The 23253-nt window shown below is 62.2% G+C and overlaps 2 protein-coding genes across 7 annotated transcripts in view; one reads left to right on the top strand and one right to left on the bottom strand.

Moving 5' to 3' along the window:
* FAM53B (family with sequence similarity 53 member B) overlaps positions 1 to 8923 on the top strand; it is a 117996-nt gene extending 109073 nt beyond the window's left edge. For all 5 annotated transcript variants that reach the window (XM_084995830.1, XM_005671549.4, XM_013983842.3 and 2 more), the window contains one exon: positions 4691 to 8923. In XM_084995830.1, the coding sequence (XP_084851956.1) occupies positions 4691 to 5059 (369 nt within the window). In that variant the 3' untranslated portion in view covers positions 5060 to 8923. The remainder of the gene's footprint in view (positions 1 to 4690) is intronic.
* Positions 8924 to 11977: 3054 nt separating this feature from the next.
* The window catches only part of LHPP (phospholysine phosphohistidine inorganic pyrophosphate phosphatase), a 134571-nt gene continuing 123295 nt past the window's right edge, over positions 11978 to 23253 (bottom strand). For both annotated transcript variants that reach the window (XM_021071963.2, NM_001243608.1), the window contains 1 exon segment: positions 11978 to 12757. In XM_021071963.2, the coding sequence (XP_020927622.1) occupies positions 12749 to 12757 (9 nt within the window). In that variant the 3' untranslated portion in view covers positions 11978 to 12748.

Below are 23253 nucleotides of genomic sequence, written 5' to 3'. Positions count from 1 at the left end.
GCAGCTGACAGCAGGTGCTTTCACCGCCCGTGTGAGGTCGGCTCCTTGGAAGCGGAGCCAGAGAGGGGGATCTGGCCCAGACGCTGGGAGGCCCTTGGGAGAATCCTGTAGTAAGTGAGGGGAGCAGACAGGGTGGAGAAGAAGCCCCCAGTCCCATCCCGGGGACCCACAGTGGGAAGAGCATTGGGGTTTGCTCCCCGCAGGCCCGGGCAGCTCCAGAACCCGGATCAGCCACACCTGGGGGAGGGGAGCACTCAGGTGCCGGGAACGGGTTTCTGCGGGGAGCGCCCCAGCAGCCCTTTGATTGTGGGACCCTTGCCATGGCCCAGGGAGCAGCCAGGCCGGCGACGACTGTTCCATTTCCCACATAAGCCCCGACTCTGGCAGTGGAGAGGCCAGACTTGGGCCCGGCTCCCCTGACTTCAGACCGGTGTCCCACAGGCCTCCACCCGGGCCCAGGAAGACTGGACCGAGCGAGGAACACAGCCTGTCCGCCTTAGTAAGATGACCAAGGGAAAGGGGGCGGCCACTGCCTGCTCTCAGCCACGGCATCCCCACAGCCTGCCTTGCCTTGGCCGTGCGCGGCTGCCCTAGGCTGGCATCGGGAGCCCTGGCACTTGGGGAAGGGACGGAGCCGATGGCTCGAGGCGCAGCAGGATGGGTGGTGGTCAGAGAAGATGGGGCTCAGTCTGTTGAGTTGCTTGCAGCTCAGGGCAGAGGTGCCCTCGCTGGTGAGGGCTGGGTCCTCTCGGCTTCTCGCAGTGTGGGCATCGGGACTGGGTGTGGAGAGGAGCCAGCCTGGCCCTCGGAGCCCTCACCGCCCAGGTCGTGGGCCTCTGTCTGCAGTGAGGGCGGCACAGATTTCCACCAGAGCCGAGCCCCAGAAGGCAGGGATTTTCATCTCGGCCCCCAGGGCCCGGCTGGGGGCCTCCCCCTGGACCCCAAGAAAGAGGGCACAGGAGGGCTATGCAGAAGAAGGGGCCACCGCTCCCGGCTGCAAAGCCTTGGGGAGTCGGGGGGGTGGGGGCAGACACGGCTGGCTAGACCTGAGGCCGGAGGGTCTGATGGAAACGGCCTTTCAGACTCTAGCACTAGGATGCTGACCCCGGGGTCTCCAGCCGTTAGCCTGAGGCCACGTGGACATTTCTCCCTGAGCTCCGTCACGGGACAGCACTGCTCCTTGAGAGGGCAGAGTTTGGCACTGGGGGACTGTGTTTCAGAGGAACCACTTCCCCCAGGCACCATGTGTTCACATGGTCCTTTGAACTTGTTTGCAGCTCTGCAGCTTCCCCGGGTCTTTCTGAGGGCACACAGGCCTCCAGGCCTCCGACAGGCCCGTGCAGCGTCCCTCCATGGGAGCTGAGCTTTGGGGAATGTGAGCTGCCAGGAGAGGCTGGGCAGGACCCTGCCCCCAGGGCGTGGTGGGCACAGGGCTGCCTCGGGCCTGGGTGTGGGCCGCGCCCTGGATGTGGGCACAGGATGGGCTCGCCTGGGATGGAGCCTGGGCAGGACACACACTGCCCCGTTGTGGCAGTCACATTCCTTCCCCCGCAGGTGGGGCATGCCACTGGCTGGGCCGTTCAGCAGGTGGGTCTTGGTTTTCGCTGTGGCTGACACAGCTGAGTTTTGAGTCGGCAACATTTCTAAAGTGACACTGGCTTTGCAGCCAAAGAGCAGGTGCCTTTGGGGACTGTCAGAGGGTGGGGTTCAGTGGCATCCTGGGGTTTGCTTGCAACAACCTTCACCAACCAAACCTTGCAGCTCCTTGCCCCGCTGCCAAGCGAAAAGGACCCAGTTATTCTAGAGAGTCAGAAGGGGGTGGCCCGGGTGCCCTTGGTCTACCCCTTATTTGTCAGGAGGGCCAGCGCCCAGACGTTGGAGTGTCTCGTCTGCAGCTGTCATGCCTGTGTGTGGCAGAGCCCAGGTCTGTAATGGGCTTTGACCTTGGCCCTCTCCAGGGCACACTTAAGGCAAAGACTATATCTCTGAACGGTTCCAGCGAACTGGGGTCCCTAGCACCCTGTTGCTGGCGTGGCTGATGTGTAGCATGCTGAGTGCCCAGACACATGCTGTCCCATTTCCTGTGAAGCCAGCCACCCCCATCCATGAGGTCGGGCAGGACCGGGGGCGAATGCAGACTCGGGAGCGCTGGCTGTTCAGGTGGACACGGTTTTCACGGCCCGGCTCACATGACACCAGCTCAGGTGTTTCCCACTGTGGGGACAGCGCCACGGCAGGGACCCCAGGGGGGTGGGGGTGGGGGACATCTGTGCGACCCGGCATCACCTGTGACCCATTCAGAGCACAGCAGGTTTGTGCCGGACGTTATCATTTGTAACAGGAGCCATGCTGCCATCGCTGGAAATTCCTTGCACGCCACCGCTTCTATGCGGCAAGAGACAGACCGCCCGGCCACGTGGGGGGCTTGGACCCGACTCCCTGGCCTCACTCCTCGGCTTCCTCTGCTGAGGCGTCCCGGGGGGCGGGGTCGACACGCTTGCCCGAGTGGGGCCAGCCCCCACTCCTTCTTGTTGCCCTACCCAGTTCTCCTTCCGTCCTGGCTCAGGTCTAGGCCAGTCAGGACAGTGGCTAGAAGGGGCCTCCGAGTCCCTCCCATTGCAGGTGTCTGGGTCTCTGCCACCAGCGTCAGGTTTGTGTCCTGACCGGTGAACATGGAGGGCCTCGGGGGCTGTTTTGCGTGGCAGTAGAGGGGCTGTGCCCTGTGCCGAATGGGGCCTCAGGGAACCCCACGGTGGCCCCGGGGAGGGGGGCACCATGGGGGGCCCCAGCACGGCCTGGGCCAGCGTCTCAGGTGTAATCGGTGGCCCCGCCCTTCTCTCCTCCATCCCAGCTCTGTTTCCCAGAGGACCCCCAGCCCCCCACCCTTCCTCTCTCAGTTAATCAAGAGTCCACGACAAGCGACCCCCTCAGACCAGTGTCCTCCGTGGCACGGTCAGGAGCGAGCATGCACGACGGCCCAGGCCACCTTCCTCCAGAGAGCTCGCCCTTTATTTTCCATGTGCCGAGCCTGTTTCAGCAGCTTGTTCGCTGTGACAGCCAGTGGTCGTCTTTATTTCAAAGTGACACACAAACACTGCGGCCTGTGAAAGGACCAAGGCCCTGGGGACGGGCCTGTGACCTTGGCATTGGCAGGCGGGCGGTGCCCAGGTTTTCCTCCCTGCTGCCTTCGCCACACATCTCTTCCGTCTCGTCCCTGAGAAGGGACTGCCCTGCCACTCGTCCTGTTGGGGATGACAGGGCTGGGCCACAGGCTTCCTTGCTGGCGTGGTTCTCTGTCCTGATTTTATGCTCTGCCAGCGCTTGAAGGCGTTTAACTGGACCCACTTGTGCGCGGTGCTGGGCCTGCCCCCTCTGAGTGGGTGGGTAGGTGGCCCCAAGCACCTCTGGGTCAAGTTCAAGCTGCTCCCAGTGCTTGGGCAGGCCCCAGGATGCCTCCTTCTCCAGGGCGGTGCCACACAGAGGCAGTGCTTGGCCTGGGGGAGCTCTGGCCTGCCACGTTCTCTCACGGGGGCCATAGAGGGCCCTGCGGGACAGGCAGGGGCCATCACTCACTTCTTCAGATGAGGCCCAGGGAGGCTGAGGGGTCTGCCCGAGGCCCCCAGCCAAGCTGTGGCATCTGCCAGCTGGGTGCCTGCCGAGGGCACAGGAGCCCAGGGCTCACGTGGAAACTGGTCCCCGGGGGCTGTGATCTGCACGAGGATTGGACATCAGCTCAACCCTCCTGGCCCACCCTCCTCCCCATCACGGCGAGAAGGTGGCCTGGACAACACAGCCCCTTTGTGCATCCTGGCCGCGTTTCCCTGGGTGCGTCAGTAAATCCACCCTGCAGCGTTCTTTCAGGGGCCGAAGAGCCTGCTCTCGTCTGAAAAAACCTGCTTTATGGAACCATTATCACGGGGAATTGGGTCAGTCCCTCCTTTTCAGTTTAACAGCATGACAAGGAACATGCATGTCGCTGAATTTTTGCACGCGTCCGAGCTGCTTTCTTTAGATAAAAATCTGAGAAGTGAGACGGCCTGACGAAGGAGTCCGATCCTTTCAGGGAGGTTGGGGGAGGGGCTCTGTGCCCCCACTTTCCCTGCAGCGCCCCCGAACCGGGCGGCAGCGAGCTTGTGCTCTTTGCCATGTGCAGGCGAACAACTGGGCTTTGCATTTCTTTTCTTTCTTTCCTTTTGTTGGTCTTTTTGTCCTTTTAGGGCCGCACCCGCGGCATATGGAGGTTCCCAGGCTAGGGGTCGAATTGGAGCTGTAGCCGCCAGCCTACACCATAGCCACAGCAACACGGGATCCAAGCCGCATCTGCGACCTACACCACAGCTCATGGCAACGCCGGATCCTTAACCCACTGAGCGAGGCCAGGGATCAAACCCGCAATCTTATGGTTCCTAGTTGGATTCGTTAACCACTGAGCCACGATGAAAACTCCTGTATTTCTTTATTAACTCAGCGCTTACTGGCCAAGGGTATGTCTTCATGCGTGAGTTACTGACGGCCCCTTCTTCTTTGGCTGGGTGCAGAAGGAGGCCAGGATCTGGGTGCCCCTCCGCCGCCTGGTGGTCCCATCACCGGCTAGCCCCAGGGGCGTCGGCCTGGCTTGGTGGGGCATGTGGGTCTTGCGTTCCAGGAAGGGGGCCTGGCCCTTAGTGACCTGTGTGTCTTCTCCCCACAGAACTGTCAGACCTTCAGCAGCCTCAGCAGCCTGAGCGCGGGGATGGAGGACTGCGGCCCCCACAGCCCCTTCACCCTCCACGTCAGCAGCACCAGGTCCTGGACCGCCCTGCTCTCAGCCTCGGCCTCCGGCCTGGGGGGTAGGACCCCCGCCGGGACCCCAGTCCCCGAGCCCCTGCCCCCATCCCTGGATGACCAGCTCACCTGCCGGGAGGAGTTGTGCTGTGAGGAGTCGGGCGGCTGCACCCTGGACGAGGGCTGCCCCAGGCGGGGGGAGCCGGCCACAGCCTGGCGGGACCGCAGGGCCACCCGGAATAGCCCCTGCTCCCTGGACGGTGAGCTGGACATTGAACAGATAGAGAACAACTGAGGGGCCGCCGAGGGCCCTGGTCGGGGGCAGGGGGGCATCAGAATCGACGGGCCTCCCTCTCTGCTCCTGGGTCCGATCAAAGCCTCCTGGAAGGTGTCGGGGCCCAGGGAGCCAGCCCACCGCCTCCCCGAGCCGCTGTCCACCCTGCCGGCACAGCAGCCGCGGCCCACGGAACTGCTGTAGCCGCTAGAAGCTTCTCGGTTGCGGTCCCTCCCCTGTTTGTCTTGTGGGACATCAGGACAGGCGCTGGGCCATCCCCGCTGGGCCGTCGCGGGCGTTTGCGGCGGGGCTGGCCTGCTCTGCATGCCGCCTCCCAGCCGGGCTCCCGCCTGGGCTCAGGTCCATCTGCTGGGGTCCAGGCCCCTCTTGGCCTCCTGCTCAGGTTCAGGGCTGGGGAGCCAGCGCCCCGGCTTCTTCTCCCTCAGTTGTACTCCGTGCCTTCTTGCCCGGGGCTCAGGCTTCCAAGGGTCGGGCGAAGCTTCCTTCTGTAGTAACACCAGAACCATTTGGCCTTAATTCCAAGTGTGGGAGACAGAGGCCCGGGGTGCTGGCGTCGCCTTCATGTCTGGACTCTTGGGGTCCAGGGAGCAACTTGGGGACCTTGGTTGGGCAGACGCTTGGTGGATCTGTTGGCTGAAAGGACAGACCCACCGGCCCCACCTATGGGGTGGAGAGCCTGGCCCTGGGGCGCTGTGCCCCGCGTTGGGCGGGTGGGTGGCCTGCAACCATGCTCCGTGCCGACCCTGGCACTGAGCGACGAGCTTAGAGGATTCAGGTGAGTGGAGAGAAGTCCCCACCAAAGGGCGGCCTCTTGAAAACATCCTCAGGAAGGAAGAGCTCCCTGCAGGGAACAGAGCCAGGCCCTGCCATGTTTCGGGGACGAAGGTGTCTGCTGGCCTCCCGGGGACCATGCTGTGTTCCAAGCGCATTGTCCTTGGTGGGTTGGGGACTGGTCAGTGGGAGCAGCAGAGGGTGTAAGTGCCGCCTCCTCACTGTGGCCCCGCCACAGGCCACTGCGTGACGCAGGCTCACGCCCACCCCCTCCCAGGCCCTTTGCACCCCAGCAGCCCCCTCCCCCGGGACAAGCAGCCCCGGCCCCCTGTGGTTTTGCCCCCAGCCGGCTCCTCTCCAGCCCGGCTTGCAGGCACACCACACGGCTCTCTGCTCTCTTGGAATCTGGCTTTTGGCAACCTGGCATCTTCCGCAGGCAGTAGCATCGGGTGGGCTTACGAGCAAGTGGCTCCTTTGCCCATGAGGCTAAAAATAACCGTGAGTCCCCTCAAGTTCGTGGGCCACGTGACAAAGGCGCTCTCAGCGTCACTTTGCTCCAGCTCATCTTCGGCTGATGGCGAGCGCCCGGCTGCTGCAGGTTGGATGCAGATGGTTCTCACTCTCCTTCTACTAAAGAGAGGCCATATTTGGGAAACTTAAACCTTCGCTTTTTTTACATCAAAAATGTGGTGGCTCAAGTTCTGATTTATAGTTGGCTTTTCTTAAAGATCAGCCATAAGATGCTTGCAGAAAATCCCAACTCCCTGGCCCCCTAGACTGTGTGGAAAGCCTAATGAGTGTGCAGCGCTGGGCAGGTCCCGCCAAGGCGCGTCCCCTGGGGACCCCGGAGAGCCAAGCTGGGGGCCTTGGCTCTGGGCAGAGGAAGACGCCTGGCTCGACCCCCACCTGGTGGGTTGTACAGACCGTGTCTTCTCAGAGCTGGTCCAGGGGAGGCTGGGTGGCTGTTGGGTGGCATCTGGCAGTGTGTGAATTCAGAGTACATGCTGGTGCCTCAGTCTCAGACAGCGTGGGGTGGGAGGTACTGACCCCTGGCCCGCCCGGGAGTGGCCACAGAGGCCTCATGCCCTGGACGGCAGTCCTTCCTGGGGCAGGAGAAGCAGAGTCTTGTTTCCCTTCCCTGCAGGGAGGGGTGGGGGCCGAGCCAGGATGGGCAGGACACGAGGCACGTGGTGGTGGGTGGTGCAGGGACACCCTCGGACCCTGCCGGCCGACTCCCCTGCTTCTCAGATCCAGTGGCAGGGAAGGACAAGCAGTAGTCCCAGCCTCCCCACCGCCACCCCTGGCTGGTCCTATTGGCCAGAAGCCCAGTCATGGGGCACTTTTGGGCAGAAGGGATCCTGGCCCAAGGCAAGGCTTGGCCCTCTCCAGCCTCTTCCAGCCTCCTTGGCTGCTCCCACCCTCATGGAAGCTCCTTGCCCAAGCCTTCAACAGCAGCAGGGAGGGGAGAGAATGGCCAGGGGCCCTTCTCGGAGAAAGAGATGGCCCTCGGGTGGCTTTGTGTCTGTCTTTTTTTTTCTTTTCTTTTTGTCTTTTTCAGGCGGCACCTGCAGCATATGGAGGTTCTCAGGCTATGGGTCAAATCAGAACTGCAGCTGCTGACCTACACCACAGCCACAGCAACGCCACACCCGAGCCGCATGTGCGACCTATGCCACCGCTCACAGCAACGCTGGATCCTTAACCCACCGAGCAAGGCCAGGGATTGAACCCACATCCTCGTGGATGTTAGTCGGGTTATCTTAACCCCCTGAACCACAGCAGGAACTCCTTCATGTCTGTCTTGATTGAAGGGAGCAGACCTTGTCCAGAAGGGGCCACCACACCCCCCCGCCAGAGAGGTCCGTCTGTGCCTGCTCCCCTGGTCCCAGGACTTCTGGTCTGGGAGGGCTGTCCCTGAGCCACTTCTGCTGGGGCCCTGCCTCTCGCCGCCGCCAATGCCCATGAACTCCTGCCTCTGAGGAGAGACTGAGGAGGCTCAGAGCTGGAGGGAGGGCCGTGCCAGGCTGGCCACCTGCCCACGGGGCCTCGAAGGATAAGAGCAGGGTCGTGGCTCCAGGAGAGCTGGATGGGGAGGGGGCTTACTGCAGCGGGCGCACCTGCTAAAGCCACTGGAGAACAGGGGCTGCTGCCCTGGGGGCCGGGCTGGGGGTCAGGGCCGCAGCCTCACCGTTTACATGACCGCAGACCCTCTTGCCTTACTTGCGGTGGAGGCCGGGCCCGGGCCACAGGAGAGCTTGTTCTGATCATACATACGGATTTTCATTCTCAGAAAGCCTTACTCTTCAACAAAATTTTTGTAGCAGGAAAGTTTTGTGCATTTGTACACTGAAAGAAAATTTAAATAAGGGAGAAGTCCACATTAGAAAGGAAACAAACCCAGCGTCCAAAGGGGTCCCCAGGACGGGGGTGGCGCGCGTATCCCACTCTGCCCCGGACGCCCCGCCACGGGCTCAGGCCGCCTGCACTCCTCGCGGCCAGAGTCCCCTAACGATGACCGCTTCGGGCTCCGCGGCCTGGGGCGCGAGCAGACCCCCCGCCAGGGCAGTGTCTCTGTCCGGGCACGGGTGCCATCTCTTGCCACAGCCACGCAGATGGTCAAACCCCTCCCACTGGCGCCGCAGAAAACCATGCCTCTTTCAAAGAGGGAAGGAGAGAAAAAGATGAAAAAAGAAAGTCCCAGACCGCCGTGGAGATCGTGTAGCCTAGGTAGGATAGTCTGACCTTCTAGCATAGTCTTTGGCAAATAAATTGTGTTTCAGCGAGGGGGGCAAGGTCCTGGGGGCGCGGGGCCGGCGTGTCGGGGGGAGGGGGGCTCCTCTGGGGCCTGTGCGCTTCCCCAGCTGCACCCCGTGGGCTCCGTGGCACTTCAAGGAGGGTGGCGGCCGGGCCGTGCAGTGTCGGGCCAGGCCCCCCTCCCTGCCGGCCGGCGACACGCCGGGTCGCCCCCCACCCCCGCCCCCCGCAGCCTGTCCTCCACACGGGCCACGACTGTCTTGCACTAGAGCCGCTCTAGTCTCAGGAATTTGCTTGTTACTTTTACTGTGTAAATAAAGCTTCCTGGTTCCGTACCCAGCTGCTGGGAGCCGGCCGTGTGCTTTCTGTTGGATGGCGGGCCGGAGGGTCCCCCCTCTGCCCGTGAGACCTTCAGCTCTGGGCTGGCACGGGCAGAGCCTGGGCCCTTCTGTCCCCTCCGAGCCTTGGGGTCGGGTCCGTAAAATGGGGAGAGTGGACGTCTCAGCTGTCAAGAGGCTCAGGTGCGGGAGGGCTGGCCACGGCCACGACCACGGGGTCCCCAGCACCAGGGGAGTTGGTTCCCGTGTGTTCCCTCGCCCTGCTGCCTCCTCCACGCGTGTGGCGGCGGGGGGCACACCGCCGTGAGCACAGGCTCTGGGGCTCACAGGCAGCAGCCCGCCAGCTGCTGTCGGGTCCAGCCGCAGGGCTCTGGGCTTGGCCCCACTGTGAGCTACCTGCATGGGACACGGGCACCGTCTGTGGGCCTCCGGGACATAGGCTGACTGCGAGCAGCCGTCTCAGTGTAGACAGGGCTCGTGACACTTGTGGGGCTTGCATGCGACAATCCAAAAAAAACCCCAGTGTCACCCTGGACGTACAGTACCATCCAGACTGCGAGAAAAGTACTGCTCTTTAGGGAATTCCCATTGTGGCTCAGCGGAGATGAATCTGACTAGTATCCATGAGGATGCAGGTTCGATCCCTGGCCTCGCTCAGTGGGTTAAGAATCCAGTGTTGCCATGAGCTGTGGTGTAAGTCGCAGACGGGGCTCAGATCCCACACTGCTGTGGCTGTGGTGAAGGCTGGCAGCTGCAGCTCCAATTCAACCCCTAGCCTGCGAACCTACACATGCCACAGGCACGGCCCTAAAAAAACAAACAAACAAACAAAAAAACACTGATCTTTACACGAGGGAAATGAGTGTGACAGGAAGTTCACGCTCAGGCTCCGAGGGGCTCGTGGCTCCATTTTCTACTTTTCTGTTAAATTTCCTGCAGTAATACATACCGCTTTTATAATCTTTAAAAAAAAATTAAAATCTTAAGAAAAAATGAGCTGAAACAAAATGCTCAGGACATTTATCTAAAGCGGCACAGTTCTGAAAGGTGGAGCTGTTGCAGAGTCAGGCTGGGTGCCAGGTGGCTCAGTGAGCGGGCAGCAGGCACCCATGTGTCCCTCTCCGAGGCCTCCCACAGGGAGGCAGGGATGACCCAGTGGGTGGCCAGGCCTTTGGAGGGACCCTGTCCAAGCGCTCAAGCCCCCTGGGCCCCACAGCGGGCGCAGGCGAGGACTCCTCGGCCCAGCTCCCAGCCCCCATCAGCAGGTGACCATGAGGTGTCCCGTTTTCCTGTCCTTCTCAATGGTGGGACTGCTGCTGTCCTGCCCCAGGGACAGCCTGGGACCTGGATCCAGCCAGGCCTAGACTTCGAAGTTACGTAGCTGGTAAACTCTTGCTAGAGTAACCCAGTTTGAGCTGGGTCTTCACCAGGGCTGGAACCGTGTAGACCCTCCCGTTGAGGGATCTGGGGTAGGAGAGGCCCCTGTTCCCCCGGCCTGCCCTCCCCTCCATCCCTCCCTCCCCTGCCCCTTCCAGCAGCTCTGCTGGGTGCCCCCAGAGCCTGGGAAGTTCTGCTGGCCGTGTGGCAGATCTGGGTGCATCTCCTGAGCACAGGGCCACCGCCAGCCCTGAACCCAGCCCCGCCGGTGGCCAGTGGCTCTGGCTTGAGAATTGGGCCCACCTGCTTGGGTGTGGAGGAGGGGTCTGCTGCAGGCCGGGGCCTGGCAGCCGGAAGGACCCAGGAGTGAGGGAGGTCACGTTATCCCAGGTGGCCACAGGGCTCAGGAAAGGGCCAGGTGGCTGGGGTTCGGGGGCTGTACGGCGACCCCAGAGTCCGGCCGGACCTTAGCCCCGGAGAATAGTTCATTACAGAGGATGCCCGTGCACTGGCTCACCTGGAAAGCCACAGCCACTGGGGCCGCCACAGGGAGTGATCGTGGAAGGGACTAGAAGAGCCATGGGCTGAAGACTCAGCCAGACCTTGATTCAAGCCTCAGCTCTGCCCTTGCCAGCCGTCGGCCCAGAGGCAGGTCACTTTCTCTGCACCTCAGTTTCTGGGAAGAAGACAGTTTCCTGAACCCACAGCTCGGGGGCTGGCGTGCTCTCTGCCCAAAGCAGGCGTCTGCACCTGCTGTCCCTCTGACACCCTCTCTGTCCCCGCTCCTGAGCTGCACCTTGCAAGGGGCAGCTCCACTTGTCCATGGTGAGACTACCAGCCTCCTTCCCTCTGAAGCTGCACTGCTCTGGCTGCAAGCCCAGCCAAGGACAGCAGGCAAGGGCGGCCCGCGAAAAAGGGAGGAAGAAAAATGGAAGCAAACCGGATAGAAGGCTGCAGGTTGGTGCCCATACCGTCACCCTCCAAGCCCAGTGAGGTGCATGCAGCCCCCTGCATACCTGCTGACCGCACCAGGCTGGTCTCCTGAAGGGCTGGACCGAGGGGGCTCCATCCAGATGCAGGTGAGAGGCATATTTTCCAGCTAGTAGGTCCAACGCCTCTCCTCCCTTGAAAGCCAGTGACACCCACCTGGCTAGTGGCCTCTTATTTCTTCCTACTCCTGATCTCAGTGGAGCCAGCCTGGTAGGCAAGGCCCGGGGACCGCACAGCCCCTGCCACCCCTGGGCTCCAGAGCCTGGGGACTCAGGCTCAAGGTCTGGTGTTTTATCATCATCTGCCTTTTGTTTAAAGGAAATTCTCCTATGGGGAGGACTCATGGCTTCTTTTATGAGTCTCCCAAGATTTGCCAGTGGTTTCTGGATGCACTTGGGGAGAAAGAGCAATCAAGTTTGCTGATTGAGCCCGAAACCTGAAACCTGGGCTGCGAGTGAATTCCTGATGCCTGCGGCTCATCATGGCCAGCCTCGGGCTGCTGCGAGAGGAAGGCCCACCTTTGTCCCGGTCCGGTCCACCTGGTCCGGGTGGAGCCTGTTAAATGAAGGTTTGGGGCAGGTGTGGCGTCTCAGGGGCCTGGCCCTCTGATGTTACAAGTTCAAGTGCAGGGCAGGGTCAGGGACAGCGCCTCCCACCCCAACGCAGTCAGAGCCCAAGTCGCCGCCAGTCAGGAAGGAGTTTTTATTTAACTGTTTCCTCCTGTGCACCCTGGGTCCATTGAGCTAGGGCTCCAGAAGTACCCTCTGCCTGCAACCTGGATTCCCGAGGTAACACTTGTTGCTGTGTAGGACGACTGCCTCCTGAGGGCCCCGGGTGCCTCTCTATTCCGGCTCCAAAGGGGACCTGGGACGGAAAGGTGGGCTGAATCCTTGGGGGGCATGGGGAGCACTGAGGGGCCTCCCTGACACTGGGCGGGGACAGGGCCGTTGGGCAGAGTCGGAGGGAGGCTGGCTCAGCTCTGGGCTGCAAGGCCCATGCCCGGGAGGCCCAGCTTTCTCCAGGCGCCTCCCTAAAAGGCAAGGACTAGAGAGCAAATGCCCGGGGCCAGTGTGCCAGCGCAATTAAAGCACAAATGGAGAGTGAGAGCGGGGATCCAGCAGGTGCGCCCACTTCCTGACCTCAGCAGGGAAGCGAGGCAGGGGCCAGGCCCTCAGGTGGGGATCAAACTGTGCTGCGAAGGGGGGTGTGGGCAGAGGGAGGCACAGGAGGGGCTGGTGGCCCAGGGCAGGGAGCCCAGAACTGCCCGGCCCAGACCCTCTCGTCCGCCTGTCCAGGGCAGAGGGCAGGGTCTAGGGTGGTCTGGGTACAGGGGAGGGTGGCAGGAGGCTGGGGGCCCTCCCGGAAGGCCCGTCACTGGTCCGCATGCTGCAGCAGCAGGTCCACGGCCTCCGCGAGGTTGTCCACGTATCCGTCGGCCTTTACTTCTGGGTGATGCTCGTCACTGGGCCTGGGGGGCAGGACCACAAAGCAGTCAGTCGCCAGTTCCACGGCGGCTCCTCGAAAGCCACTGGAACCTTCCGGCATCTAGCTTCTTGCCTGTGGGAAACTTGCAGGCCCTTCTGTGCCCCACTGGGCAGGGCGGCCGCACTCACGGAAGCCAGAGGAGCAATGCCCACCAGCGCTGGCATCTCTACGTGGCTCTGCTTGGGGTGGGCACTGCCCATCCGGGACCTTCCTGGAGGGGTGGGACCATGCATGCTCTCAGAGGCCCAGGCACCCAGGATATGGCCGGGAGCCAGAAGAACCAGGTCAGATCCCAGCTCTACTCTCCCTGCTGTGTGGCCTTGAGCAAGTTTCTGAACCTCTCTGAGCCCCCATTTTCTCACCTGTCCCCTGCCTCCTCCCCAAGGGTGGAAGGAGGGAATGATGGGAGACGTGTGAGGCCTGGGGACTGCGGCAGGAAGGAGAGTGACAGCCCGCACAAGAGTGGGCAAGCAGGGGTCCCCCGGGGGGTGAGGGACAGGACGGAGCCAAAGGTGGACCATCGTCGTTGTCATAAGGAGTATACACACTCCCTGCCCCCACCCCCCAGCCCAGGTCCTGGGTCTCAGCAGCCCCCCGGGAGGTGCCGCCAGGCCCCAGGGCTGAAAACGCTTTAAGAGAAAAGGCGCCTTTGCCCACGACAGATACAGGGTCAAGGGCTTTGCAGACGCCAAACCCTCTAAAGGGACAACTTGACTTGTAGGATGTTGTTGGAATGAACTTCAACCGAACTTCCTTCCAGACCAGGGTGGGGGCTTCCGAAGTGGTGGCCCGGCTCCCGGCGGGGTGCTGTCTTGGGCGTTCCCAGAGTGCTTGGGTCAGACTTTGGGGTGATCTGAGCGGCAGGGACCCCCGTGGGAGCTGGCAGAGGGGCGGCCCCCACCCCCACCAAGCTCCAGCCCGCGAGCTGTGGGGAGGGGCCTTCCTGTCACCAGGACGCCATGCTCCAGTTCACAGCTACCCAGGCTGCCCACGGCCCTGGGGACAAGGTCTCCCAGAACTGTCAGGTCTCTCAGGGACGCCCCCTGGAGCCCACGCACCCCAGCTCCTCCTCCCTCCTGCGGCCGAGGCTCTGGCCCCATTACAGTTCTCCCCTCCCACGTGGCCGCCTGGAGGCCTGCTCCACTTCAGGACTCAGCCGCAGCCCCCTCCATGAAGCCCCCATGGGGTCCCCCTTGGTGCTGCACAGACCCCTAAGGGCCTCGACACACACTGTGTCCTCAGCATCCAGCCGGACCTCAGGCAGCAGCCAGGAGAGGATGGAGGAAGGCTTTAGGAGAGCAGCTGTGCCAGGAGCCTTCCTCTGCTGGGTGGGAGCAGCCTCAGAGGGCACTGAGCAGGTGGCACATGAGCCCCAGGGGTTCGGGCAGGAAGCTCAGAGCAAGACTAAGCTCAGGGCCCTGGTCTCAAGGCGTGATCTTCTGCGGGCAGCATGGATGGAGCAGGGGCCAGGGGTCACTCTGCCATGGGCTCAGAGCAAGCAGAAGGGGCTCAGGGAGGTGTCCAGGGGGAGGGGACCGTCAGGAGGGAGGTGAGGTGCCTTGAGTCGGGGGCGGGGGCTGGGGTGTGGGGAGGAGGGGGACAGCCGTGATCTGCCCTCACACATGGCTTTCTGGAGGGTGCATGACTTTTGGGACAAGACAAGGGGACACGTGCAGGAGCACTCGCCACCACCCGCCAGGTCAGCACCTCTCTCGTGTCAGTGGAGGTGCTTTAAGGGATATTATTTAGTTCTTGCCAGAGTCAAGCAGTCTAGTGAACAGGGGAGTTTCAGATCCACGTTATCCCGCATCAGGGCTGAACTACGTACGTGGCACTATCGAGAGGCTGTGGGCGGCACGCGCTCTGGAAAACTGTTGGTTCCTACTTGTGGCCCACCAGCTCCACTCCTAGGTGTGCAACACAACCAAATGCATCGGGATATTCACCAAAGACATGTACCAGAGCGTTGCAAGCAGCTTCAGTAATAGAAAAAGGGCAGACGCTGCACACGTCTTACCAATGGGAGAAGCGAGACGGGGGTGGAATGCACACGCATCAGCGCAGGACACCGCCACCCGCAGCGGCTCACTCTCCAGGCTGCCGGGTCTGCCCACCGCCCCCGACAGACATCACAAGGGCGGAGGAAGCCAGGCTCCGGGAACACAAACGGGTCAACCTGTTTGTACCAAATTCAGGAACCAGAGCCACCAGTCTCCAGTGTGGCGGCCAGAAGGTGGCTCCTTCTTGGGGGAATAGGACAGGGGTGCTGGCAGTGGGTGGTGACTGCAGGGGTGGCACACAGGGGAAAATGCATCACACCGTCTTTTTTTTTTTTTTCTCCCCGCCACATCTGCACATGGAAGTCCCCGGGCCAGGGATCAAACCTGAGAGAGAGAAGGCCAAGTCCTTAACTGCTCTACCACAGTGGGAACTCTACCCCATTCATTTTTAGTGCACTTTACCTGCAAATAAACATTCATATACATAACACGCTCCTGAGATGTATACCTTGAAAATGTAAAAGTTACATATAATCTCCCAAGTGCGAGGGGTCTATGAGCCTCTTCTCCACGGCCTATGGGTCAAATTGTGCCAGCAGTGTTTCTACACAGCCCTCGAGCTAAGAATGGTTTTTACATTTTAAAAACTGTATAAAGAAGAGAATGTGCAACAGACACCACACGTGCCTGGCAAGCCTGAACCAGCTGTTGCCTGGGCCTCTGCAGCCGAGGCTCTGGGACCCCTGGTTCTGGCCGCCCGCCCGCCATGGGCCAGTCCCTTTCCATCCTCCCAGGGGAGGGTGCTCACGGCCTCCCGGGGTCTCTGTGGACCCTTCCTGCGGGAGGGACCCCAGCGCTGTCTGCCCAGGCCCCTGGTGGGCAGCACCCCCTCCCCGAGACAGACCGAGGGGGCTGCCCTTACTCAGGTCCTTCCAGAGCAGGCTGGGGTGGGAGGGTCCTTCTCTCAGCAGCTCTGCCTGAGACGGGACCCAGGGCACAGCAAGGTGGGCCGACAGGTGGACCAGAGGGACCCTCCAAGAGAGATGGTGATGGCCCCCCTGACGGCAGTAAACCCACCCTGGCAAACGGTCTCTCTGCCTCAGCTTCCTCATCTGTGCCTGAGTGTGGAGCAGGGCGCCAGCCCTCACCCACTGGTGACCTCGGGTGAGCCTGCTACACCCCCAGGCCGTGGCGTCCCTGCTCCTAGAACAGCCCAGGCTCTGGTGAGGCGTGCGGGAGACACGCCAGGCTGAGGGGGCAGGCCTGGCAGTGGGGGTGGGCTGGGGTGACGGGGGGATCCAGCCCCGTGATCACCACTAGTGAGTCTGCAAGCTGCTGGGAGGGCACTGGCCGTGGGGCAGACGGGCTGGTGGGGAGACAAACGAGACGCTTGGACGCCATCAGCTTCTGAGGCACAGGGAAGACAGCCAGGGGGTGGGGGGCAGATGCAAACACAGGCATGGCAGCAGGAGGGAGGGGCAGGGAGGCTGGACCAGAACCCCAGGGGACACCCCAGTGGCCAAGTGCCTGAAGGGAGCAGCCAGGTGTGGCCCTGGCCTCCTGGCCCCTGGTCTTGCCTCGAGCTCGGCCTGTGTGCCTGAGGCTGTAGCCCAGCATCACCCAGGCTGCACCCTTGCCAGCTTCCCTCAGCTGCCCCTGGGGCCGGAGGGCAGACCCCAGGCCGGCTCACTGACATGGAAGTGCCCTAGCCCCGACTTAGGGGAAAGTGGGACATCTTTAGGCCACGTCTATCCACCAGTTCCCATCAGATTCCCTACTTTTCTGTCCAGGACAGGAAGGGCAGGTGGGACTTTCCCCCAGCAAACCCCGCACCCCGATTCCTCCGCATCCCTAGGCACTTGGCCCCAGGCCTGCCCTCCTCCGACCTTCACTGGCCCTCAGGCCAGCCTCACTGTCCAGTCAAATGAACTTGACCCCGAGAGGGAACAAGAAACCTGCCATAAAAGATGAGGCTCTGTAATGAGATTCTAGGTGGCCCCACCCAGCATACGGTACCGAGCCGAGTGGGTACATGGCTAATTATGTTTAATTACATATCATTTAAATTCAAGAATCCATTAAAGGGAAGGATTGCATTAGCAGCCAGCCGCTGTTTGCCAACACACAGAAGAAATCGTGGACTTTTATGTCTAAATTACACGACGCTGCCGTGGGCTGCAGCTCTCAGGGGGCCGGGCTGCATGGAGGGGACGCATTCTGGGCCCACCTGCTCTGACGCCCCCTATGCTGGGCCTCACTGGGCAGGGATGGACCCCACGCCACACTGGCTGGTAACCTGGGATCCACAGGCCTCAAAGATGTCACACTAGAGAAGCTGGACCAAGAAACCCAGCAGAGATGTGCCCTATGGCAGTGGGGACAGAAGCAGGGGGTGACGAGCGAAGAGGCCAAGAGAGCCCCATGGCCGTGAGCTGCCCCTGCCGGCCCCGGGCAGGGCATGGGGCGAGGAGGGGACAGGCGGGCACAGCTGGGCCAAGAGGGCCGAGGCGGGAGTGGGGAAGAGACAGACAGACAGAGAAGGACACAGAGACACACACACTCAGAGGGAGGAAGGAGGAAAGGCAGAGACGGGAAGAGAGACAGAGGGAAGGAAAGAAACCGAGCAGGCAGGGGGCGGGGGGGGGGCACAGCACAACGGAGGAAAGAAGGCAGGAGAGGGCAGGGGTCAAGGAGGAGGGGGGCAGTCTGGAGGGGAGGAGCGCAAAAGAGGAAGAGGAGCGAGAGCCAGCGCACAGAGGCGAGGGAGACAGACTCCGGAGTCTCCCGGCGGAGAGCAGGCCATGTCACATGTGCCCTGCCCACCCCTGCACTCCACTGTGCCCCACTGTGACCTAAGGGGGGGGAACCTTCCCTGCACCCACAGGCTCAGCTGAGGCTTGGCCAGCCCCCCCCCGCCAGGTCACCACTGCTCCTCCCCTGTCCCAGACCCAGCCCAGGCCCACACAGCGAGGGTCCCTGCTCTGTCCCCAACTGGCTGTCTCTTCCCCTCTCTTCCCCTCCCTGAGCCTCAGTTTCCTCATCGGTAAGGATGGCCTGGCTCTCGGGGCCACTCTGAGAATAAAGCACCTGGCACTTCACCTGCACCTGGGGGCCCTCAGGCTGATGCCGGGACTGGCCTCTGCCCTCCCAGGGCACCGTCCAATCCCACACTCACAGTCGTGACCAGGGCTGGGAAGGGAAGGCCAGGGGTTCGAAAGAATGCTGGGGGTCGAGGGACATGCGGGAGTCAGGGAAGCTTCCAGAAAAGGAGGCATTAGGCTGGATCTCTAGCACCACCCCCCCACCATCCACTGGAGCACAGCCCTCAGAGTTGGGGGCAGAGGGAGGCTCCCTGGGAAAGTTGCCCCATGGAGGAATGGCAGGTTCCTCTCATCTCCTGGGCTCTCGTGCATGGGTGGTGTGGGTGTCTCTGGCTGAGTCTGAGCCTGGGGACCTATAGGGGTCCTCCTGCTTCCCAGCAGCGCCCACCTCCATCTGTGTAAATTCTGCTGTGGCTCCCAACTGCCCATGTCACAGACCAGCTCCCCAGCAGAGTGGATAAGTCTGTCGTAACTGGGTGCCTTCCTAGTCATCCAGGGTCCAGGACACGTACGCTCCCACAACTCTGTCCATGATATGTCCTGAAATGGAATGATCACTAGGTTCTGTTCCACCTGCAAACTCCTACTCATCCTTCAAAGCCTAACCTACTTGTTCCCATCTCCAACTCTATGCTCCATTCCACAGGGTGAGTTTCTCTTTCTCTGAGTTCCTAGAACTTGCCCCTCAACCCATTCTGGTTGGGCACCTGCTGGGGCCCTGCTGATCTGGGCTGCCTAGAGGGAGGGGCTAGGCCTCCTGCCCCTGGCGGCCACCCACATAGGCTTGGCTCAGAGCAGGCACCCAGGAAGTATCCGCCGTCAAGTGAGTGAACAAAGGCCCCCAGCCGGCAGGGCACCGCCTGTCCTTACTTATTCCGCCCCCTCATGCCCTGTGAGCCGAGGGAAGGAGGGAACAAGAGGCAGAGAGCAAGGCCAACCCGTGCCAGGCCTGGACAGTGACACAGGGACCGTCTTTATACCAGCCCAAGGAAAGTGGCAGCTGGGAGCCAGCAGAGGAGCCCAGCAAGGACGTCTCCACGCCCACCTCCTCCTCCCGGGGCCCAGGAGCGCCAGCACCTCCTCTCTGCTCCACTGACCGAGGGGGCACAGGTGCAGCCGCTCCCTGTGAAGTTCTTGAAGAATCTGTGCCACCCGCCCGGCACCTCCCCACCCGGGTCAGCTCCAAGCAGAGCCTCCTAAGACCGAGGGCCACAGCACTGCCCAGCAGGGAGGGGCAGGCGTCCTTGTCCCCGATTGTTTTGGAAGGGCCAGCCGCCCCCTTGGTGGCCGAGGGCCGAGCGCTGGGGGTGGACTGACCAAGTGAATCCAGGGAACCGGGCCCGGGATCCGGGGGTGACGCCACTGAGACTGACGCCAACTCTGGGCTGTGCTGACGAAGTTGGAGGAAAAGGACAGAGGGCTTTGATTCATGAGGCCGGAGGTGACGAGGCTGGGCATCTTTCCACCCAAGCCCCAGGGGTCCAAGATCCAGGGCCTGAGTGGCTGTTTCTAAGATGGTTCAGGCCAAAGTGTGGCCTCCGGCAAATGCCAGGAGGACGGCGCCTGGGCTCTGCCTCCACCTGCCCTCGCCCGTGCTTTTCTGAAGCCTGATTAGGGGTTCCTGCCACGAGCCCTGGCACAGGGCTTCCTGGGCTGTCACCCACCTGCTGGCCCTGGACAGTAACTCTTAAGACGGCAGCATGCTGGGACCCAGTGGGGCAGCCAGAGCTGGCCGCTGGCAGGTGAGACTTTGTGGTGGAGAGATGGGGAGGGCGCGGTCAGCCACTGGTCCCAGAGGTGGGGCAGGGCGGGCGGGGCAGGCCCAGACTTGGGCAGACACCCCAGGCGCCTCCAGGAACCACTGGTCCTGCGGCTGACGGAGAAACCTACGCAGAAGCGGCTCCCTGAGGAGCCCGTGCCTCATCCTGCCAAGGTCCCCCGAGCCCCGCTTCACTAGGGGACGCTAACCCCATCTCTGCCTGCAGGGAGGCCACCGGGAGACAAGGCCCCAGGCCCTGTGCTGTCCTGCCTGGACTTGCCATCAGCCCCAGCCTCAGCTCGCCCTTCTCGCTCAGAAACCTGCTCCTGTGCCCCCTCCCCCAGCCCCGTCCAGCGAGGCCTCAGCTCCTCTGGCTCGTGCCCCCCAATACCCCCCCTCAGTCCCACCTGCCTGGGCTCAGCCTCTACCTGAAACCAGCATGGAGCCCCCGAGCCCCACCTCAGGACCCTGCAACCTGGGGCACCTCCTGCCACTGATGGCAGAGAGCTGCCCTCCTATCGCCCAACTGGCTCACACAGCTTTAAAATCACATGGAGACCCAAACACTGGACTAAAAGCCCAGGCCTGAGACAGTCCTTGCCTCGGGGCCCCCTGAGGACCCCGGCTCCCTGGCCAGGAAGGGGAAGGGGAAACACCTCTGCTGGCTGGGACCTCCCTCAGAGTCAGAGCTCTGCCGGGGGAGGGGGCTGCCACTCAGAGCTCCCCTTCCTGGCAGGTGCCTGGGCCACCCCGGGCCCTCTGTCTGCCTGCTCATCTGTAATGGGCAGGGGTGGGGAGGGCGAGGAGGTAAGCGGTCCCCAGAGCACCCCTCCCCCACGGAGTCTGCGAATGAGGGAGCAGGGGTGAACCCTGAGGTGACCTGACATTAAGGGGGAGGGGGCAAAGGCCTCGAGTTTTGGCTGCCTCTGCCCCTCCCTCCCACCTCCGCGTGTCAGAGGATCTAAAGATGGGGGAGGGTCCTGTGCCCACCCACTGGGGGACACACCCTTCCTGCATGTGCACCTGTGGGCTGGGGTTGGCCAGGGTGCCACCCAGAGAGAATGGAAGGTCCCATCCGTGTTTTCCACCTTGCAGCCTGGGCAGTCCTCAGACGCCCCCTTCCTGCAGGCAAGTGGCGCCCCAGGGCCCAGAAGCCTGCCCTGGCTCACCCGTCCTGCAGCTGGGAAGGACCAGGAGTCAGTCCCAGCAGAAGGAGGGGCTTGCTGGACCAGGCCCAGGGGCTCTGAGCCCAGACCTGCCATAGACTGGAGTCCCACCCGGCCAGCAGGCAGGACCTGGGACCCGGCAGAGCTCGCCTGGCTTGGGGGATGGGTGAGCTTCAGACGCTGCACCACAAGGACAAGGGGACAAGGGGGCACCAGCCCCCAGGGCTGCTGTGGGCAGACTTTGAGGACTCTTTCCCATGTGCCCTGCACGATGCCCCCAGGTGAGCACCATGACCGGCCCGTTCCAGAGACTATGACACAGATGCAAGGGGAGCAGGAACTTGCCCAAAGTCACAGGCAGGAGATGGCAGAGCTGGGACTTCAATCCCGTGTGTCTGGATTTAAATCTGGGGTCACTTGAGCGAGCCTTCCCTTGGCACACAGGACATATTCGACATCTGGGAATCATCAGAGGTGGCAGGTCCCCCCCTCGCCAGGCCGAGAGCTCTGTGCGCAGGTGCGCCCTCACCTTCGGGTCAGCTCCAGGCCAGGCACGGCCCGGGAAGTGTCTGCCCGCCCCACTAATGTACAGCACACAGCATGGCGTTTGTGCAAATTGGCAAAGAAAAGGGCCAGTTGGTACTGGAGCTGCACATGGGGTCCCAAGAGCTGCAGCAGCCTCCCATGGCTGGGTGCACCCGGGCAGGACCTTGGGGACCCCAGGACCCCTTCTCTGGGTCACATGGTCCCCAGCACCCAGGACCAGGCCTGCTGAGCCAGGCAGAGGGCCGTGGGGGCCCGAGCCCAGCCGGCAGGGCTCTCGCTGTGGGACCTGGCAGCCATCCTGAGGCCACGCTGTCCACAGGGAGGAAATAGGCCTGTTTACAGCCTGCTTCAGCCTGGTGGCACCTTGTCAACCAGAACCCACCCGACGCACCAGCTGTTTCCTGTGGATCAGAGGCGCGATGTGCAGCAACAAGTGGGCGGTGCCGCTCGGCTGCCTGCTGGCACGCTGGCAGGCCTGAGAGATGCCCTCACTCTGACAAACACGGTCCCTTGAACCCACAACCCTGGCGGGAGCCCCTGCCTCCACCTTGCCCAGTTCACATGCACAGGGAGACCGGAGTCACAAACCAGTGGCCCCTGGACATGGCTGGTTGGGCCCACATAGTGTGTTTCAAGAATAGAAGCTCGAAGAGTTCCTGCTATGGCTCAGAGGTTAAGAATCCAACTGCAGCAGCTCAGGTCACTGCGGAGACACAGGTTTGATTCCCAGCCCAGCAAAGTGGGTTGAAGGGTCCATCGTTGCTGCTGCTGTGACTCAGACAAGATTCAGGCCCTGGCCCGGGAGCTTCCATTGGCCAGAGTTGCAAAAAAAAAAAATTGAACCTTGGAATTTGGCTTCTTTTGAAAATCTGGAAAATTCAGCAACAATGGGCTGGAATTCTTTAGGCAAAAACAAGCTGATCCAGGGTGGCTGCCGCTCCCCTGAAGGGGCAAGCAGCTTCTAGTGTGCCATACTCCCCACCGTTCTCCACCGTCTCCCTGTTCTTAGACCAGGCCTGGTTCCCTCCCCTCCAGTTTCTGCCTATCCCTGCAGGTCTCTGAATAGGCCGCTGTGCCCCAGGCCACCTGGAACTCATTTCCCAAGGAACAAGTCACCTCCTCTAGGAAGCCTTCCCTGAAGCCTTCCCCCCAGCCCTCACCAGGGTTAGGTGCCTGATCTGTGCCCTGTGGTTACCTGTGTGATGCTCCCTCCAGATTATGAGCGCCCTGAGGTCAAGGGCATCCCTGTGGTGGCCTTATGCTGGGAGCTGGCAGAGACAGGGCTAGTCAGCCAACTGCCTGAGCAGATGAGCAGGTGGCTTCCTTCCTTCTGAGCATCCGAGAGCCGAGTGTCATCACAGGCATCTGGCTCCTGTAAACCTGATCTGTCCTAGGCGCCCAGGCGCGGGGACCAACCTGTCCCGGGAGCCATGGGGGGATGGGGAGAAAAGCAGGTGTCTGAGGCTCCAGGCCTTGGAACCCCGGCCAGGCCTCACCATCCGTTCCTCCCTAGATCCCAGGCCCTAGCATGCGGGGCCCTCTGTAACTTCACCTGGTGGTGGGGGAGGCGGCAGGGGGGACCGCTGCCCAGCCCCCAAACGCCAGAGCTCTCAGTCTGGGTGGCAGTGCCAGGCCACAGAGAACTTCCTTCTAGAGAACCACTTCCCAGAATGAAATGCCCTCTCCCCACAAACCCAGCCTGAGCCAGCCCTGTCTGTGGCCAGTCTAACTGAACCCTAACAGACAAGCACCCCTGTGCCCACACGGGCCAGCCGCGCTCTGCGCCTGTGCTAAGCAGCCTCCAGAGCCCAAGGGTGGCGTCCTAAGCAGAGCGGCAGAGCACACGGAGGTAGGGGCTGCACCGACAGCAGCAAGGGGTCTGGGGAGTCTGGGCAGGGCCCCCATCA

Source organism: Sus scrofa, chromosome 14, assembly GCF_054392235.1.
Source record: "Sus scrofa isolate SSC_HxYL_T2T_F1_AM1 chromosome 14, Sscrofa_HxYL_maternal_Yorkshire_Landrace_v2.0, whole genome shotgun sequence".
Taxonomy (NCBI): domain Eukaryota; kingdom Metazoa; phylum Chordata; class Mammalia; order Artiodactyla; family Suidae; genus Sus; species Sus scrofa.
The sequence above is the reverse complement of the archived record's forward strand: the minus strand, read 5'-3'. Positions and strand labels throughout refer to the sequence as shown.